This window comes from Pterocles gutturalis, unplaced genomic scaffold (assembly GCF_000699245.1).
Source record: "Pterocles gutturalis isolate BGI_N339 unplaced genomic scaffold, ASM69924v1 scaffold7206, whole genome shotgun sequence".
NCBI lineage: Eukaryota > Metazoa > Chordata > Aves > Pterocliformes > Pteroclidae > Pterocles > Pterocles gutturalis.
The window spans coordinates 52272-73434 of record NW_010097726.1 but is presented as its reverse complement, the minus strand read 5'-3'; the positions used below and the strand labels follow the sequence as shown (position 1 = coordinate 73434).

General features: G+C 37.3%; 1 protein-coding gene across 1 annotated transcript in view; it reads right to left on the bottom strand.

Annotated features, from left to right (window-relative positions):
* Positions 1-1457: 1457 nt before the first annotated feature.
* BCHE (butyrylcholinesterase) overlaps positions 1458-21163 on the bottom strand; it is a 29798-nt gene continuing 10092 nt past the window's right edge. The window contains exons 3-4 of the mRNA XM_010085398.1: positions 8289-8455; positions 1458-1599 (exon numbers count right to left, since the gene is read on the bottom strand). Of these exons, the coding sequence (XP_010083700.1) occupies positions 1472-1599; positions 8289-8455 (295 nt within the window). The 3' untranslated portion in view covers positions 1458-1471. The remainder of the gene's footprint in view (positions 1600-8288; positions 8456-21163) is intronic.

Genomic DNA, 21163 nt, shown 5'->3' with positions numbered 1-21163 from the left:
GAATCCTGTGTGATCAAACTGATTATCAGAAAGAGAACATTCTCTGTTCATTATCTAGATCTCTTCAGTCTACTCAATTCGAGAAGGAATTTTGCAAGAGCTCACAATTGCTCGAACAGGAAATAGATGCACTGAAATGATATTACACAAAGCTTCAGGATAATTTATTTATGAGATGAATTGTTGCTTTTACATACTCCTTATGTTTATCAAATTTTTGGCATTTATTCTTCCCAGTTGGGCAACTGAAAAGCAGCTAATTAAGATGTTACTCAGACACACAACATTAAGAAGAGAGAAGTAGGAAGAACTAGCCAAGGTTTTTTTTGGGAGCTTCTAATAGATTCAGCTGGAGCAGGTGGAAAGGGATCCAGGAAATGCCTGCTTGCATGGCAACTGGAGCTGACTTGACCAGTCATGTCAAAGAGTTGGGTCCTTCCACCAAGGTCACAATGTCCCTCTGCAGCGGTCTCCTTCCCAGCCTTCTCCAAAAGGAGCAAAGACTTTGTGGCCAAGTTCTGCTTTCCAGCTGAGAGCTGGCTGAGCAAGGCTTTTGTGATTGATGAACCTGCCGATATGCAGATTGATGCTCTTCTACAGGTATAAAAACTTGTCCATCATGTTCCAGTAAGCATGGGGCTGTCCCTCAACTGGGAGGCAACTCAGTGGACAAAATAGTGGAGCTTACATCCATAGCAGAGACTTTTACCAGCTGAAGACTGTGGGTGCCTGAGCAGGGAAAGCTGTGAGTTCATTGCTGTGTGAATCTGTAGGTCTTTACTCCTTGAAAAATGATAGCAGAAGCAGAGGCGTCATTCTTTCTGGTTTGTTTCACCATTGCACTTGTACACAGAGTGCTAATGATTTAGGGCTTCAACATGTGGTTTGAATACTTTCCTGCTATGGCTTTGTCCTACAGATTTGGCCATAAAGAAGCAACGATTAGGGCTTTGGCTTTAATGGCAATCTTAAAAGTTTTTGGTCTAACAAGCAAATATCATTTGATGTGTCCAGAAAAGTTATTATCTCTTTATGTTTATGTCAATTTAATTATGTCTGAAGCAAGGTTTCAGGGTGGTGAAAGATCAAAACCGATTGTGTTCTGCATGGCAATACTGTAAATCACTGCTATTTCTATTAAAAATAAATCCATTTTTCTATAACAGATTACATTGTTTCTTTGAAGTGTGAATTAAGCAGCTAGTGTTTATAATAACATGTACATCATTAATCTTCAGACTTTAATCTCTACAGTCCTATTTAACACAGTGAGGCTTCAAAGGGTATGGATGTCTTATATTGTTTGTTGAGATATGAGGCAAAATATAAATGAAAGATTTGGGGAATCGAAATTATATGCATAACATTTTTTTCAATCTGCATAACGTATTTAATGCTAGGCATCTTAGAAAGCTACCTGTATATTTGCCTGATGAATAGTAATACTGACATACTGAAAAAGGTAAACATATTAATTAGACCCTGCACATCTCTCCTTCTTGCTAGTGTAATCATTAAATTGATTTTTCCAGTCTGACATGTAATTGTTCCAGCGATGGAATCCTGCTTTCCACTCTTGTTCTGCTACATCAATATTTCCTGTAAAACATGAAATGGGTTACATTCATCTAAATTCAAATCTCTTTATATGTTAATTGAAAAATAATTTTGATTATCAATGTCATTTCCTCCAAATACATTCTAAGATGGTCTTTTACCTCTTTTCTTAAACCTGGAATGACAGAAAATTCAGTGATTAACATTTTATCATTACATCAAGAAGGAAGGACTGCAAAGATACCATTCTGGCACACTGCAAGGTAATAAATACAATTATGTATGGGCTTGTTGCTTTTGGATAATGCTTCTGTCCATCAAACTTGTCTTTTTAAAGCCACGTGTTTTTAAGTTCTCAAAATATTACTTTGGGTCAGTATACCCTACAGTGAAACCTACATATCCAAAAGACTACGATATGCAAATGGAGATAGGTGCTTGTAAAGATATAGCAAAATGACAGCTTTGTTCATGACAACAGTACTGTCGCTAGTTTAATTGGTTCGAATGGATGGGCAGAATTTCACCCTTCTGTGGAATAAATCTGCAATTTTAATGTGTAAGGGGCCCAAGTTTGGAGAAGGATGCTGTAAAATGTACACTATATCAACATGAAACCATCTTCTCTTTTTCATTCTAGTTTATAAAACATTTGCCAACTAATCCTGTGTCTCAAGGCAATATTTATTGCCAAATTTGTTATAGGCATGAGAACAGAGGGTGAGGATGAGAAGAGTAATAAAAATACATATTTTTACAAGGTTTCCAGAGTATTTTACAGACAGGGCTCACTTCTTCCAGTTGAGAAATATAATTAACATTAGGGAGAAATGCAGTGACCTTTCAGGAACAACCCATACAACGACTGAAGGAAAGACAACGTGCATAGGCTGTATGGCATATTGTGCCTTATTATTTTGGATCAGTTGTGGACTTTTTCTTCAAGTTTAGAAACTACGTAAGATTGATTGAAAGTCTTTATTCATTCTGGACCTAATTATCTCAGGGTCCCACACTGACAGAGCTTGCTTCCAAAAAAATTTGGTGATTGTGTTCATGAGATAACAGTTCCATTTTTTTTTAATGCTCTTTTGACTTTATGTTCTTCTGCTGCAGTAGAGCACAGGCCTTTTCCCTCCATAAATATGCTCTTTTCCCCTCTTTTATGATCTGACAGCACTGCAAGTTTAACTGGTTGTGTGAAAATGAAATACTTCTGTATTTTACACATCAGTAGAGAAAATATTCTGGAAAGAGAGTTAACAGATTCAGAGATTTAGTTTGGAGAAGCATCCAGTAATTTGGTTGCCTATCTGCAGTTTAGCTCAACATTTCCAAACCTTTTTGGTCTGGAAATCCAGATGGCAATTTAATGAGACTTTGAAATGAGATTTACATTGCTGGTTGGTTTCAGTAAGACCAGAAATAAAACCAAGATACTTTTTCTTGGGGAGGTTCAGTACTTCTGCTTGTAGTCAAAAGGAAAATTGTGAAAAACAAATATAGGAAAAGAAAATTAACCTCACGCCTCTCTCTGAGTTCAAAAATGTAAATAAGCTTGGTTACAACAGAGAGCAAAGAAGTTCAACTCTTTTTTTTTTTTTTTCTTTTTTTTTTTCTTTCTGCAAGCCACAATTGTCATAAACTCAAAGAGGATTTGTAGATGCTGGTAACAATAAGACCAGGTTTTGGTTACTAAGCTGTGCAGATAGGCCTCGCAGAACTATGGGGAGAAGACTTGCATGACATTGTGCTTTCCTCAGTTTGAGAACTTGTGTTTGCATGTTTCTTAACTTAAATGCATAGCCAGAGTCTCAGGTAAAGCCAAATTTTCCATGTATGTCAAATTGATTGGTAATTTAGCATATGAACCAGTACTAGCAGCATTTGAAGAAAAATGCCTCAACTGTATCTTATTCTTGATTATGGCTATCCAGTTTTGTTTATCCAGATAAAGCCTCCACTTATTAATTAAAAAACACCTGTTCTTTTAATTATTCAGGTTTAGATGTGTTTGATGTCTGCCCAAAGGCTTGAGGAGCTGCAATACCTCTACCATACACACACATCTTCAGTTACAAGTCATTGTTCTAGCTATGAGGCATTTCAGTCCTGTTTAAAGATCATAGTAAAGAAGTGAGTCACCTAGAGAAAGCAGACAAGAAATTCAGAGTAGCCACCATTATGAATCAAAAAGACAAAAAGGGGAAGGAAAACACTGAAATAAGATCTTGGATTCCCATTTGTTTGTTTTTTTCAGTGATAAGAACCAAATTGAAGTCACAAGTCAATGCATCCCATTATCACCAACGTCATCAATCTCTCTGAAGCAACCACCTATGACTTAGATGAGCTGACAGCTAAAAGTAAAAAGAAAAAAAAAATAGAGAATTCAGCTTGACCAATAATTATAGCACAGAGCACTGGGTTACTACAATGTGCTGCAGTACTACAGAAGTCAGCTAATAATACAGTGAGGTTATTTTGCTATATGCAGTAATTTAGGCAATCCCAAACTTTAGAGTAATACCAATTAGCCTAATGCAAAGCCCATGGAAATTTACAAGGAGAAAGGGAGAGATTTTGGTAAACAATGAATCATAGCTCAGTGTTCAGAAAGGTTCCAGTTTAACAGACCAAAAATATGGAAGGTTTTTTTTTTTGATTCTTCATCAGTGTCAGCGCAGACAGTTGGCATTTCTTTTCGTTCCACACAGACCTTACTTTAATGGCATTATAGGAAAGTTAAATTTATCTCCACACCATCATTTGTTCAACTGCTAGATGTGCCAATAAAGTGCTAATCTTAAATGTATTTTTGTGGTATTAACACTAAGATTGGGACAAAAGCCATATAGCTGCTACGGTGTAGTATAATTAATAAGGAATGACAAGTTAGAATTAATTTTTCTGTCCTCGACAGCTCATAAGCACAGGTATCTGCAAACTTCTTGATTCATTAGTGTGGTAAATGCGGCGAGTTTATCTATGCTGTAGATTCCCATGGTGATAGTTTCTATAGAAATGTTCAGAAAGGAGAAAACAAATAGTGTCTGTACTTCAGTATCTCTGTTCAATGGTCTTTAATCACACACTCTGAATATCAATGCTTTTATAACCACAACAGTATATTTGTTTTCTCATGTATTTTTAAGTATGACTGTGTTTTGGTTTTTTTCATCATCTTCTTCAAACAGTCAGTAGAGCTCTCTGGGAGATGAAATATTGTAAGGGCTGTCATCTCTCCAATGACCTGGGATGCAACGTACTAGAGTTAGAAATAAATCGGTTTGTTAAGGTACATAGCTTGTTGCCTATAGGTGCACTGAGTACAATGTTACTTCATTGGAGGTGCGGTAGTATTGGTGAGGTTACTTTTGACTACTTCACTTTTCTGCATGCATAATGAGTGCAGCTTCTAGCTCTGTGGGAACTGAAAACTTATTCTGATGGTGAATTTTCTAATTAGTCACACTTTTAGTATTATTACTACCCTGAGTATTTAGCTCTACAGAATCCAGATGTTATTTGGGGGATCATATAAAACACAATTATTTTGGTCGAGAGGTTGAACATTACTGCCGCCACATTCAAAATCTTTTTAGGGTTGTTTTAAAATACTATGAATTTATATTACCTACTTTGATATTTGGTATCTATAGATGATATATGATGCAGTAATATCAAATAAAATAGAAAAATGTATTAGTACACTAAAATAGTAATGGAACACAAATTGAAAGCTTGGCTGCCTGCAGCTTTCTATAATCAAGAGGAAACAGGCACATCTAAACAGAGCTCTAGATGCATTAAAGATTGTGTTAAGGAGGTAGAGTCTAACATAGATGCTTTTATAATTAACAAATGATTGCTCTAAAAGCTACTTAAGAGTCACTTACTGTTTACTCTCCCTCTGGTGTGTTTCTTCTAGAAGCAGTCATCAGAAAAAGTTCCAGTGATTTTCCCAGTGCTCATGCCCTTGAATGAAATATTAAATGCTGAATGCTCCCAGCCTGTCTTAGTGTGAGTAGGAATAGAGGGCATTCTTGGTGTCCTTGCAATAGGGTTGAAATGTCTGTAGAAATTGTGCCTAGCTGGAATGGAGTCCAGTCCATTAGTGATTGCTAGTGATTATTATTAAGCTAGACGCAAAACTACAAGTTTTGCCTTCAATTATACTTTCCATAAATTGAAATTGAAATCAATAAATCTTCCTAAATAATTCAAAATACTTGTGATAGAAAACCCAGTAATTTATTTATGGCTGTTACTATTGTGTTAGTGTGTGAGGCTTATTCTTTTCTTATTAGTTTTCTCATGCCATAACCATGACAATTTTTTTGAACATATCAGATTTTGTTGTTTGAGAAAAATGGAAAATATCTAACTATAAACATGGCAGGGACTAAATATTTTCCTCTCTCATGTTTAACTACCTCAGGGAACTTGTCTTGGCCAGCCTGTTGTGGGAACAGTTTTTCTCAGGCGCTGAACATGCTTGGAGCTGGCCATTACATGCCGAAAAGACCACAATGGGGTAGCAGGGTTTGTGCTAGGAGTGGATCAGTAACTAAATAACTGGTTCGGTACCAAGCACATCCATGTCAAATTGACTGCTTGGTGCAATGAGCAATCCCCTTGCAATTTCTGCAAAATAAGTTGGTTTGATTGTCTGCTTCAGGTTCTACCTAACATAATTCTACTTCATCTATCTGAACCCTACTTGAAATATAACTTGCAACAATGATAACATAACATTTCCTTGCTTCTTGTTCTCTGCCATCTTATATTATGTTAAAGGAACCTTTCTATAAGACTATTTCAATGGAAGAAGTAACAGAAAAGACAGAACCCCAGGAAATGAGGAAATACCTGTATTTATGGTATATGCTGTCCTTTGGGCATAAAAGGATATAGGAAATCCAAAATAATATTTCAGTGAAGAGAATTATTACAATATAAAGTATTGCATCATGTTTGTAAGCAGAATCTTAAAGGTTTGTCAGAATTGTGTAAGACTGTGTAAGGAACAAAATATAAACCCACAGTGTTTCTGCTACAATATTTCAAGGACTGACAGACGTAGATACATGACAAAGCAATACTAAAACTTGACAATATTCTTGTCTCATTTCTATATCAGGATCCAGGCATGATGATTCTTTCATTTTTTGCAAAGAATATGCTTAAGAATTTCTTTTAATTAAATTATGTAACTTTATGCTGTAAATTACCAAATAGGGCAAAGTGATGTATTTATGTCTCCTGGCAGATCCAGGTGTCATCCCTCACACCCCAGGACCACGCAAAGCAACTCTGCTGTCCTGCCAAGATGTGTTGAACTATGTCTGGTGATGTGCTCTCTTCTGCTCTGCCACAGAGCAGGTGGTTCTGCACAGTCCATTTGTAAGATGTACATTACTCAATAGGGGTTCACAGCCAGGCTAAAGAAATACACAAAATAGTTCAGTTCTCCTGGCTCAGCATAAAGGGCTTGTCAGAATTTGAGAAACCTCCCTAAAAAACATCCATAATTTGGTATTCTCTGATTTTAAAAATCACAGAGTATGCTTTATAAATTATTCATTTTACCTACTGATTTTTCTTCTCTTGATTTAATTGAAAAACAGCTGTGGAATTGAGAGGGGATAAAAGTTGAGCCATAACAGAGTTATAGGCTCAAATGAGGAAGGAATAAATTATTTTAGAAAGAATCATCTGTGCACCATGAAAGTTTACATATTTTTAAGACTTACATTCAAAGTGAATCTTGCAGAAAGCTTGTAAATAACTAATTAACATTTTAAAAGTGTATCTTATTTTTGAAAGGAGACTTTTTCCCCAGTCAAACTGCAGAATGCAGTTACAGAGCTGCAAAATCACTTTATAAAACCAATTCCTTTCGAAGTTCAGCAACACAGAGGCTTGGTCTGTTTGGTGGGCTTTGCAAAAAGAGAGGCATGGAGCTTCTAAAGAAAAACTGAGTCTTTGGTATTCAAACAGCCTGTTATATTTCTTTGGGTAGTGAAATCTCAAACTCGTGTACACAGTCGGGCAAAGATCTGCTCGGTTTTGAACAGGCAAATACTAAATTTTCTTGGTTTCCACCAATTGCTGACACTCTAGAAATAAAACACAAGGCTCTCTCATGTGAGGTGTAAAACAGAATCCCCTTTAGGCAACAGCAACACACTTAGTATCCTCCGGGGATTAGTTGCATAATAATATAATCCCATAAATAATAGATAATATAATCCCAATGTAACATCCCAAAATACACCTTAGATGCATGAAGTTTATACAGAACATCTAAAGCCTCCAGAAACCCCAGTGCAAGCTCCCCCTTTAGCAATGTTGTTTCTGCTCTCTCTGGTACTCCAGAAACCCAGATCAAGGCAGGGGGTAGTTCAAACAGAGATTTGCAGCACCCTAAAATCTCTCATATTCTGGCTGCGTCTGCACGTTGGAGCAGAGAAGCTCCACACAAGTCCTGAGCCTTGACCTGTCCCCAGGTTTTGTCCCAGTGCAGAACACGGTGGGTGCTACAGGGTGATGGCCAGAAGCACAGGGCGTGCACCCCCACCACAGGCAGTTTTGCCCAACATCTGAACATCTTGTGGAAATTCAGTTACAAATAGGAATGTAAAGATTTAAACTAAACAATTGTGTTGATACTGAGCAAATAATCCTTGTACAATAGTTATATAAAAGCAGCTACCAAGCATTTTTACCTGTCATTTCCAGGACCTTGGGGAAAAAAATATTCCAGAATCGACAATACTGAGCACGTAATTTTGCAAGTATCTCTGAAGCATCGGTATTTAATGTCAAATATTTTTGTTCAGTACTGGTGAAGATAGGCCATCTTGTTCCATTAACTAGGGTCCCATTTGGAGTTCTAAATGTGAAAAGAAACATTTTATTTGGAGTGAGAAATTACTTCAGTACATCAACAGTGTTATTTCTTTTTTATTTAAAATTTATTTAATCTTAAGTACATTAGTTTGGAACTATCAAAGTATACTTTTGTAAGTAACTGGGGAAAAAGGTAAATTTGATTTAACATCAATTAAAAAAAAATAATGTTTCCCTTTTGGGGTGCTCTGGTTTCACCTAAGGGGAAAAATGTTAATGAATGTCCATACACAAACTACACTTGTTGAATCTGGAGATTCTGGCAGAAGTTGTAAATTATTGAGTGACTTAAACACAAACAAGTCAAGCAGTTTGGGAGGTTGAGTGGTTTATGTTTTAGTTTGAATGTTACTGATCTCTTCAGATAAATAGATTGGATTAAATAGCTCAGATAAAAATGCAAGTAAAGGTACAAATAATGTCTAAACTTTGGATGAGAGCTGTATTGGGAGAGAAAATAATTATTCCTCATTAAGAAGGAAATGTTCCTCCTTGACGTATGTTGGGCCCCATTAGCAGAGGGACAAACAAGAACAATCTCAAATCTTTGGGAAAGTGGGAAGAGGTACCGAATACTTGTCTCTTTAATATGCAGAGCGTGTTTTATAAAGGATTACAGCTGTTAGTATTAAAATTGTTGTGATAAATATTTATAATACAACAGAATTCATAAGGTTCTAGGGACGTGTATCCAGTTTTTTTCTTCCAAAAAGGACGATATGTAGCATCTATATGACCAGAGAAAAAGATAATTGGTTTACATGTGTAGAAGAACAACAAAAGGGGGAGCATTACATTAGGGAACAAACGAGACAGAACATGATCTTCAGAAAAAGAAGGTGATTTGTGACTGTCTAATGTCTAAATCTACATTAGCTCAGAAGAGGTTAAGAATACAAATCAAACGTCTTACTGTGGTGCAAACAGGACTCATTTACTAGAAGCTGATATCAAGAAATATGGGGTTTGGGGCAGAACAACAGTACTTGATGGCTCTTAATGGGATAAATCAAGGATCACTATTAGCTAGGTTAATTTGGTTATCTCTACTTTACTTTTCGCCAGGACTCTTCCCAGAAAGACAAGGTCAGAGAGGAATCCAAGGTGTGCAGAGCCCACTTGAGTTCTGCTTGCCAAGAGTGGAAACAAGGCACTGGGTGTGGGTGGGAGCAGTCAGAGCACAAGATTCAGCTGCCAAAATAATATCAATATCTCTTAGTTCATTCAGAATTAATCAAGTTTTCAGACCATGTTTTAATATTGTATTTTATTCTGGAGTCTTTATCACCAGCCATCAGATGCTTACAGAAACGTGCTGTTAGAGTAAGATACTCAGCATGTCATTTCCCGAATTGCTCACTTCTTTACTAATTTTTCTTTACTAATTCATCTCTGATTAACCTATGGCACCCTTTTCAATTGCACATTTATTTGTGGCTCATGAGAATGATGACTTAAGCAGAGCTGACTTGCACTTCAGCTCAAGATCAGAACGCTAATGGTGCTGTCAGTATTCATTTAGCAGCTTTTATGCTGTGAAATAAATCATGACATTCCACATTATATTTTACAGGTGTGGGGGGGATTATACAATGGCTACAGATGTATTTCACTAAAAATGATTGAAAGAACGGTCAGATGAACACAGCATTTTGAAATACTTGAACCTGCTGATAATGACATTCTCTTTGCACTTGTAGGAAGCTTACTGTTCAGAGAAATGTCCATTTTCTTCTTAAATCAATTACTGAAAATTTCCCAAGTTAAAAAGCATTTCAGCAAAACAGGGAGATCACAAGAGTATGATATTTACCTGGTAAGAACAAGTTATGATTATAACCTCATTGTTCTATCATAATTACTGTTCATTCCTTCTTAATAACTTTGTGATGAGAATTGCAGTGCCCAGAATAAGCTGGAAAATTCCCTGTTCTTTGCACCAAACTTGAAGTTTAATAATATTCATACAGAAAATTAAAAGTATTGTGAGAGTATCTTTACTGAACATAAAGGAATCCAATACATTGCACAACCTTCTCTCTGGCCATCTATGTTTGGATGGACAATTTTTGCTGATGAACTTCCTTCTACTGAAACAAAGCTCAAAATTCCCACAGGAACCTTCATCTTATCTTTATCAATTCCTCACACCTCTGCTCTTTCATCTTCTGATACTACTCAATCATCTCTTCAGTATGTTCCAGTTTTGCCCAATTTGGTGCTGTCAATGGGGCCAGAAGGTGTGTCCCGAAAGGGCTTGGGCCATACATCTTCAGGATGAATCTCCATCTTCTGCATCTGTCTTGTCAAACACTAAACACGTTTCTTACTCCTCTGTCCATATCTATAAGCTCTAGTTAGAGAAGACCTTCATTTTGTTTGGAGAAAATGTGAGCTTCTTCACTGAATATTTTAGAAAGAAACTAGCTCCTTTTCTACACACTTTTTAATGTTTGCAGGAGCAAGTCTTATGACAATTAAGAAATACCATTACTTAAATTGCTCCCAGAGGAGAAATGTAAGAGGAAGAAAATAACCAAACCACCTGTGTTTAAACTTTGGTGAAAACAGAATTTGTTTTGTTATTTCAGCTACTTTTTTTTTTCTTTGCATATGCCCTGAAGTTATAGGCTGGACTCTCTCTGCTCTCTGACAGTGGTACAGCAGCTCATTTATAGTTAATTATTTTGTTAAGATATGTCCTTAAGGCAGGCAAACTTATTTTCTCATTAACTTGAAAAACAAAGTGTCTCTTTGAACTCTATCTCCAGTAAAGGTGCTCTCATGTTCTACCTTCACACACGTGTTCTCTCAGTGATGTTCATGAGCCGTTTTTAATCTTGTGCTCAGTGGAAGTTGCTTGGTATTTACTCACTGTTACTAAGATCAAGTTTTCCCCCCTTTGGGTATTGCATGTCCGTAACTGTCAATAACATTTAATTCTCAATACTCAAATATAGTTCATATGCTAGATTTAACACAGTTTTAGAGGAACTTATTCACTAGAAATTTACGTATACTTAATGTTCATATTCAACAACTTTAGAAGGGAAAAGTTAATTTGGTTCAGGTGGAAAATACGACAACCTGAACACAGTTCTGTTAGTCATAATAAACATGTTACCATTCTTGTTAATATGATCAATATTGCCTGAAATACAGTACTAGCTCACTGTTTATTAATTGTTACGTAGCATTAATTTTACAGATGGTCTATCAAACACAGGAACACAAATTTAGTTCATCATCATACTCTTTTTTTTTCTTGATAAACATTCATGTTATAAAGTACCTGTAAAATATTCACTTTATTTTTGTGAATAGTTTTTGCTCTGCCATGGTATCACCATTTAAAAGAGAGGTTTTTTTGTAATGTTGTTATATTTTGATATAGTCCACAAAGAAAAATTTCTCTACGACTCTGGAAAATGATTTTGGGCATCATTTACCTTCCTAATGAGTGTTGTAAAGCACTAACTGTACCTCATGCTGGCTTAGATTGTCCCAAGATTTCACTGTGTTCCTATTTAGCTGCTCTATTTGTAAATGGATCAGGTTAACATTATGCGCTTCTCTAGAAAAAGAAAAACGAAATTCATATCATTTTAGCTGTCTAACACAGATGAATTACACCAGCCCAAACTCACAAAGAGATTCTCAGGCAGAAACACAATTTTACCTCTGGTCCCCAGTAGCCCCTTCCTCTAGCCAGACAAATATTTGTTCTGCTTGGCTGAAGCTGTTGGTAGAGATATTGCTCCCTGAGAGGAAGCACACACTAATTTCACCTGAGCAGTATGTTATTACTCTTAATTGTCTCTCCAATTGCAGATAGCTTCCCTCTGACCCACTCTGAGGAGAGCTCAGCAAGATCCTCTGCCTCCACTTCACCCTTCTGCAGGTTATCACCAGGCTGGTGTTCTGCTGGCATGGCTCTCGTTAGCTGAACAGGGTTGCCCACTGAGATTAATGAAAAGTTATGATAATGCTGCAGCAGCCGCTGCTTCCCCTGCACAGTACAAACTGAAATCAGAGACCCGCTCCTCCTTGGGGCGACCCCATCGACTTCACCCAGGGTGGAACCGCTGATGCTCATTTTCAATCTGACCCCCTTTTTCTTTTAAACAGCTGGTTTAAAGGGAGGAGTGAGTGAATGTGAATCATTTTTATCAGCTTTCATGACTCCTTGTAGCTGTCAGATAGCACTGGCAATCAGCTGTTTTCCATGGGATGGCATTTTACAGTGTGTTACCGTGGGCACAAGATAACAGGGAGAAGGAATGGCCTTGGAGGAAAGCAACAGCAACAATAACCCTGTCTCTTGCACATCACAAGTTGCATCACAAAGCCCTTAAGAATTATGGAAATAGCCAGCTCAGCATCAAAGAAGTAGCAAACTGTAAATGTTTCACCGCAGAGGTAGCTCTGGGAGCGAGGGATGATTCTCCGTGTGTCTATACTGCAGACAAGGGTTGCTGCTGAAGCTCATAGAGTTGTACCCAAGGTTCCTTTGGAGCAGCCATGCAAAGGCTATCAACAGCATGGTCCTCCAAACACTTGTGCAGCAGCCCAGCACAGATATTTACTCCTGTCAGGTTTTATGTAGTTGATAATGTCCTTTGAGTTTGTGCTTGTAGAAGTACATAGTTAACTGCTTTTTCTGTGGCATTGTACATGTTGGTTGTGTTGTCTCCTATGTACATTTTCTGCCAGGTGAAAGGGAGTAAGGTAGCACAGGGTAGAGAAATCAGAAGTTCAGGAAAAACGGATAAAAGGATGAGAAGGCATCACCTGTATGCCTTCAGTAGCATACAGTTGATCTTGGTGAGTAAGGGGTTGGAAGTGGAGTTAGGTGGTTTACAGTAGAAACAAAGATGCCATGCTAACAATTGATACCATAGACTAAGCTGTGATTGCACCCCAAGTGAGCATGCCTGCTTGTTTTAATAAAGATACAGGTAGTTTTTAAAAAAAATAATAGGATGGATAAAATCATCATGTGATGGGTCCCCACCAAAGCTCTGGGCTCCATCTCTTTGCTCCTCCAAGGGCAGGGCTATGCCAGCCTTTTGCGCTCCTTTCTACACCACGGCCAAAGCCAGAGTCCCACCTGCTGATGCCCCAGTTGAGAAGAGATCCAGTTGACTTCACAGGAATTGCAACAGGGATATCATATGCTTTGAGGAAAGGCCACAAGATTTGTATCTTAAAAGTTATCTCAGTTTTATAATTGCTTTAGTAGTGGTTGTGTCATGTAGAGCACCACTAATAATGTTGGCACTAAAAAACAAACCAAATCAAAATATGTTTATTTATCTAATCCAAATGATTTTTTTTTTTCTTCCAGACTGGGTGAAAAAACATTTTGTTGTTTTCCGTCTTTTCCACCTGGCCAGAAGGGCACTCCTAATTAGCAGGAGAGCTCATGAGGAGCACCAGGCTTGATGCAGAGGGGAGGGAAGTGTTTGCGGCATTAGTCAGGCAAACGTACCCAGATGTCTCACATAATTTCTAAAGGCCATGATGCACGATATTTATGCCTATGTTCATTTTCTCATCACAAGACAACACCTGCCAGTTTTATATCAATTTTGGGCAGTGTCATGGTCCCCAGAGGGAGGATGGTGTAACAATGGTGCATGTTATCATAAGGCTTTGCTTGGATGGTACGACAGGGAGCTTAACAGATCCTTTCTAGCCCAGTCCTACTAAAAAGAACAGATTTTACTATTAACTACTGGTTGAATATTCTCAAACTCTCAAACAATTTGGCTTAATGTCAGTTTCTTCATACCAGGCTATTAGTTTCAGATGACTCACTGTTAAGTAGACATTAGAGAGGGCCGTGAGGTTGAAGACTCAAAGTCCTTTATCTGAGGAGCAGTCCTAGCTATTGGAACACAGAAAATGAACCTGTTCTGGAAACTTTCTTTAGAAAATTTAGCAAAGGAAAAGGTGAAGAAGTATCTATGACACCTGTAAAAATAATTGCTAACTGTAAAAACATCTCTAGAAGCTCTAATTACTGTATAAGCTTTCCACTCAAAGGCTCACGTCTGTATAAATCTGAAAGACTCTTATTATGTGAATATGTAGATTGTATCTGATGTGATATCATCATCAATTGGGTCCAACTATGTATGATTCAGTATAAGGAATTTATTCTTAGATTTATTTTTTTTTTTAAATTCAGACAGTTATCCAGTTAATTATCTACCGCGTACTAAAATGATTTGATGGTTTCCCTGGATAGAATATTTACATTATGCCAAAATGTTTTACGTTAAATTGTACACTTTGAGGCTTTTTGTTATGAGAAACTGCAAAAGCAAAGACAAGATAATGGGGCACTTTTCTGTCCATTATCCAAAGTTTGAATTGTCCCATTTGGTATAACAAGCAAGGGGAAGTGCCACCCCTGAATAAGTGAATTGGAAAGCTGACACACTATCAGTTCACAAATGCATATATTACTTTTGATGTCACTACTGCTGCCAGTTGGTGCTCTTTCTGCATGATATCTCATAACAAGTTACCTCGCTAGTTTTTATTTAATTGAGACAGCTCTTCAGAGTATTCCTGAATATCAGCTAATCACTAACCATGCTATCTATAGAACTGATGGACCCTCTGTACAAACATGATGCCACACTTAATATTTTATTTTAAAATATTCTCTTAAGGTCTTTATCCTCTTAGACTAATGGGAAAGACAGCAGCCATCTAATCTATCAGCTGAAAAGGGTAAGTGGTGCCATTTATAGCAAGCAAGCTCTTAAAAACTGTGATACGGAAAGGTGACAACTCAGGGGCATTGTCAGCCTGTGCAATGCTGGGTGATTGGAAAGCTTCCATGGTTATCTGTTTCATAGCTTCCTTGCAGCCTCCTGGCATCAGCATTCTCAAGGTATTGGGCCTGTACTCCTGTGGCACAATGAAGAACTAGGGAACTTAGGAAAAAAAAAAAATTGGTCATGTTTAAAAATGTTGTTAGATTTATTAGAATTTAATTCTAGCAAGAAAATATAAACAATTTCTGAAAATCTTAAGTAATTAAACCTTTGTAGTTTACTTGTTCCTTAAGATGCAAAAATCATTAGTGCTGATTCTGTGGCATTTGAGCCTTGCTCAGATTCCCACTGTAATGAATTAAAGGACTCGTATGATTATTACCAGTCTGAGAGAGGTTGCAAAATTGAATCCTTCAAATTTTCTTAAGCAGCTGTTTATGTAAAGTTCATTATATTCTGTTGTGCTCAGTTCTCACAGATCATACACATGAGTTCATAATCTAGTGGCTATAAAGTGCCTCTGAGCCACAGCAAAAGGAAACTGCTTTGCAAGTTGTATCATAGGTAAATATTATTTCTTCCTCTGATCCTTGAAGAAACCTGTAGGATCCAGCTGGCAAACTCTTAAACTGACAGAAATTGGAGAAGGACCTTTGCAGCTAGGCTTTCTTACACCTTCACAGGCTAAATAAAGCTCAGGATGTTCCTTCCAGATTCCAGTTTGGCGACAGCAGTCGTGTGTTGAAATATCTTAAACTATAAATTATCGTGGTCTGCACCATTACAACTGATATCCGTTTCAGGAAATGAAGCAACAAACTGCTGTTGCTTTTTTGGTCTTACTGTGTTCTGCTCAAAAACAGTCTCATGAAGCCCTCACTGAGTTGAACTGATTCTCGGTTGGGTGTGTCTTGGTAGTTATTTGTGATTCCTGTTATATTGACAAGGTAGGTCTTAAGGTATTGCCCATAAATAATATAGTATTAGAGGAAATTTAGATCCAGGATGTTCTGCCTTAGCTCTCTGGGCATGCTTGCAATGCATTTAGGAGCTCACTGCCTCAAATCCTTGGCTCTGGCATTGGAGTCAGCTCTGATATCAGGAGTAATAACAAGCTGGGTCAGGCCAGCCAGAGCTAACGAGCCCTTCAGACCTCGGCTGTGTATTTCTGGCCTCCTGGGCCCACGCTGGCACTCCTGCACATAGGTTTCCTCCACAGTGAGTATGTTCCAGCAAAGCTTGGTGCTATTTCAGGAACTCCTGCCCCAAATTTCACTATCTTTGTTCCGTATGATGAGATGCGATTGTCATACAAGGTCTGAAATAGCAGTCCTATCATTCTAAGAGTCACTAGCACTGGAAACTTGAAAGTGAGTTAAAATGTTCTTTCCTGAGCAACTGGTAAAGTCAAACATGACCAGACCCTTCTCTAAATTTACCTCTAATCAACAGTGAAAATAGTACATCCCCAGGGTCTGGACAGTTTTGAGGAGGGCGTAAAGAACAGAGTGAGACCACGCTGAATCTCAAAGCTTTCTCGTAAGTGTTATTTCTGGACAAAGAAAAGAAAGCAAGTGTTGAAAATAGAAAGAGTCTGCAATGCTGGAGGCTGCCACAATGAGAAGAGTGACTGGCAAGAGGAAAAGGGAAAAAAAAAAGCCACAACAAAAACAACCAGAAAAAAAACCAAAATAACCCCCCAATAACCTAAAACCAGCAAATAATCTTCAATCTGGTGATACGACTTCAAGACAAAAGATTTGAAGTTAAATTGAGTTCAGGGAGATGGATGAAATTCTGGCATTAATGTAGAGAAAATTTTAAAGAACCAGAAATGTTTTATTCTGTCCTGTTTTAAGAAATACTTATCACTCAGTGTGATACTTACAGTCACACTAAGCTGAATGTGACAAGTGTCTAATATAATAAAACTACAACATATAGTTGTAGTCATTGACGCATTTAGATCATGTATTGGGATGAAACACTAAAGAATTTTCAAAAGTATGTTACTCCTTTTGCTTTACATGCCTTGCATCTGAGATGTGTTTTTGCATGGCATTTGAAGACCAGTCCAGCACTTTTTGAGGTGGATCGACTTGCTAGTTAGGGTCTGATCCAAATTCAGAGAAATGGAACAGATTGATTGACTTCGAAAGCTTTGAATCAGGTCTCAGCTGGAGAAATACCTGTAGCTGTTTACAAAACAAGCTTATCTCCTTCTGGATAGAATTCACAATGATGGTTTCACACCTTCTCCAGGATTCCAGTTTCTGGTGTGAATATTCACAGTTTGTATTTACATCACTTTGAATAGACATGACAGAGGCAACAATATGGTTTAGTCCTTCTTTATACTACAAGACATTTTTTGCCTTTTTTAATATTCCTGTAAAGTATTTTGTAAGATTGTTGTGCCCTTTCACATAGTATCAACTTTAGCTTTCAAAGACCACTTTTTTTTTTTTTTAATTTTTTTTACACTCTTGACTTCAGCAAGAAATCAGATTAAGCTGTAGTTTTTAGTCTTGTAGAGGTTGGGGAGGTCTGTTTGGAAATGGATGAAGGTGCTGAACCCTATTGAGAACTTGAAGGAGGAAGTAACTTCCCTAAAGGTAAGTAAAAGAATAAGTAACTTCGAAGACACATGGTACTTGTCCTTTGTACTTGTCCTTTTACTCATCCTCTGAAACTGGCTTATCTCCTCTACAACCTCCCTTCTCATGACCTGTAAAAACATAAACTTACACAGTATCTTAACCACAATTGCTCCCTGGGACAAACCTAAAATGGAGTGTGTAAAAGGAGAGAAAAATGTTTTTATTCTCATGGAACTATTAATACTGTGTCTTAAATTCCTAGCGGCTTTGGTAGAATTTGTCAGTCCAGTTGGTTGTGAGAAAGTACTGTACTTAGATGTATATGATTGTTTCCATCTCTTGCTTTCTCTTCCATTAACTGAGTTCATCCCAGACACTCAGAAATTGTTAGATAGATGGATTCGATGCTTTCCTTATCTCTAGAGACCAAATTTTCAATACAGACTCTGTAGTGTATACTATACTAGGATATAATATTTGAGATTTGGTTTCAATTGTAATAGACCTAATCATGATTTATTTTCAAGATGGATGCTCCACATAGCCCTGTGCCAAATAAGATCATCTAGATTTGTTGTGTCCTGATGGACTTCATCACAGTAGTATTTTTCTTGATATTTTCCACTACTGACACTGTTTTATTTCTATGAATGGCAGGAAGAGCATGAGTCACAAACTTCAACTACCATGTAGTCCAGGCCAGATGGAGCAGTCCTATAAATGAAACCACTAGGTAACTTTCAATAACGTGTATATGTGTTATTGCTTCATCTGTCATGGAACCATTGATACTTCATGATGGGAAATGTAAATAAGAAGCTATAGTGTTCATAAACCCCAAAATAAGATACTTTAAAAATTATTTTCTTCTCTGTTATAAATTCGCTGTGTGACATCTGCAAGTGGCAATCACGTAACTTTCTATGACAAACACACTCAGAGTCATGAAAGGCATGCTCTCAAAAATAAATAGTATGTAAAGAGGGGAGAATATCTGAGCCTATTCAAAGTCTTTCTCCTTCAAAACTGAGGGGGCTTTTGTGGAAATTAAAGCAGGCAGACTACTTCATACCTAGGAAAAAACAACTGTTTAAGGTTTTCCAGTAATATAGAAAATTCACTTGGAGGCTACTCCTTGAGAACATCATGGAAAATAACACTCATGAGAGGCAGATATTTAAAACTTCATTTGTTAAAATAAAAATCACACTATTTGAACAGCAGCTCGAGTAGAAAAAGGATCTCTCTGGTGTAAACTTGAGGCAAAACTCTTTAAAGTTTGTATTATATGAACTTAAGAAGTTGTTTTACATTCCCTCAAGGAAAGGTAGAGAACACAGATGGCAGCCAGAGATGTCTGGGAAAGCCAATGATGGCAACTTTTAATTTTACATCTGTGCTAGCATATAATTGTGTAACTTCACTGGCTGTAAGCATGAAATGCCCGATTTCTACTTAAGCAGCTTCTAGATTTGTGAGAACAGAATCTCACAAATCCTGTGACTAAATTGCTAACTACATTTACCCACAACTGACTTCTCTTGCAGGTGATTGAAAAAAAAACCAAAAAACTGTATTGAGCTACCTTCAAATATATGGTGTTAGGTAACCTCTGCTGATCCTCATTTCCTCCTTTCTCCCCTTTGCCACTTCCCTGAAACAACCCAATCTCTAGCATTGGGCAGTAGATTAAAATGTGCAACAGAAGGTTTCCATTCTTACATGAAATTTCTCAGTAGGACTTCAGATTAGTGTTCCAGAACCGCCTGGAAAAATGGGGTTTGCAGACCTTTTAATCTTCAATTTTCGTCTTTTGATGATGAAACAAGGACTAAGCTGCAGAAAAGCAGCATGGAAGGAGGGTTCCCCTAAAAAGAGGATTAACTGTGGGTGAACACTAATTAGAATTTCACAATGACTTTTGCAACTGTGTGTTTACATGCCTGTAAAAGTTATGATATAGGGAAAGTAGTCCCTAATCCTAGATTTTCTTTGAAGTGCATTTCTCTTATATGTGAACCTACCTATACATAACTCATGGTAAATTCATTCATGCAGTTGCATCATTTCACTGTTCACAGATTCTTTCACCCCTGAATTGGTTAGGAAGTCTCTGACATTTTCTTATCTTTCTATCTCTTTTTGTTCTTTCTCTCTTTGTCTTTTCTTGTTCACCTAGCCTTTTGCATCAGCTAGCATTTCCCTCTCTTGTTTTCCCATCTTCCTTGCTCATGTACTTTCCATCAAATACTAAATTATTTCCATACAGGCTTCTTATTCCCACTTCCAAATTTGAGATAGCAATTTTACCATGATTTTATTTCAACTCTTGGAACAGTTGTATCTCTTCATTCCTCTCTTTTCCCCAAAACATATCCATGTAGGTTCTTTCCCAGGTTCTGGGCATAGCAGGGAACCATGTCTAGTACAGACTCTTCTACATATCTCTGCTGTAAGAATGGGAAAAGCCACATCCAAGATATTTCCCTCTCTTCTTTTACAGGGTCAGCCAAAGACAGCATAGCTCTGCAAAAACTGACCTCAAAGAGGTCCGCTTTGACAGTTGTGTGAGAGCTTACCCTGTGCTATAAATCATTGCCAGTGATATATTCAAGGCAAACCTTTGTGTTATACTTTTAGGTTTTAGTTTTATGTCTCATTCAATTACTCCTACAATATTTGGACATTTCCTTAATAGCTGCTCTCATCTCATGTTTGAAAATAATAGTTTGACTCATCCGTTGTAGAGAGCAAAATCTGTATGGATGGAATTGCATTTGCTGCACATATGGAAAGTAACAAGAAATTTTATTGTAATGTTTCAATATTTGTAATAATATTAAGCCAATCAAAACAATCTGTATCCCAGACTTATTTTCAAAAATGACTGAATCTTATACTCCAGGTTTCAATGTTGAAATTTGATGACATCTTATCAGCTTGCGAGCCAGAAAGAGATGACTGCCAAACACGAGTCTAATTACTAATTTTTTCCATGAGGCACTATTTCCAAATTGATTGTTAAAAAGATGTTTCCATTACTGCTTCTGGATATACCAATATGTATGGACCCCGGAAAGACAATGATTCACTTCTAAGAACCCAAAAAATTAAAGTGAAGGTGGACAAATAGGAGTAAGTTTCCTAAAATTTGACCTCTTTATTTTTGTTCATGACTATGATGTCCACATTTTTTTTTTCATGGCTCAGAGGTGATTCCAGTGAAAGGCAGCGAGTGTAAGAATGCAGGCACCTGCCTCTGTCCCTGTGAGTGTGGGCTAATCTCGGAAAGAAATACAA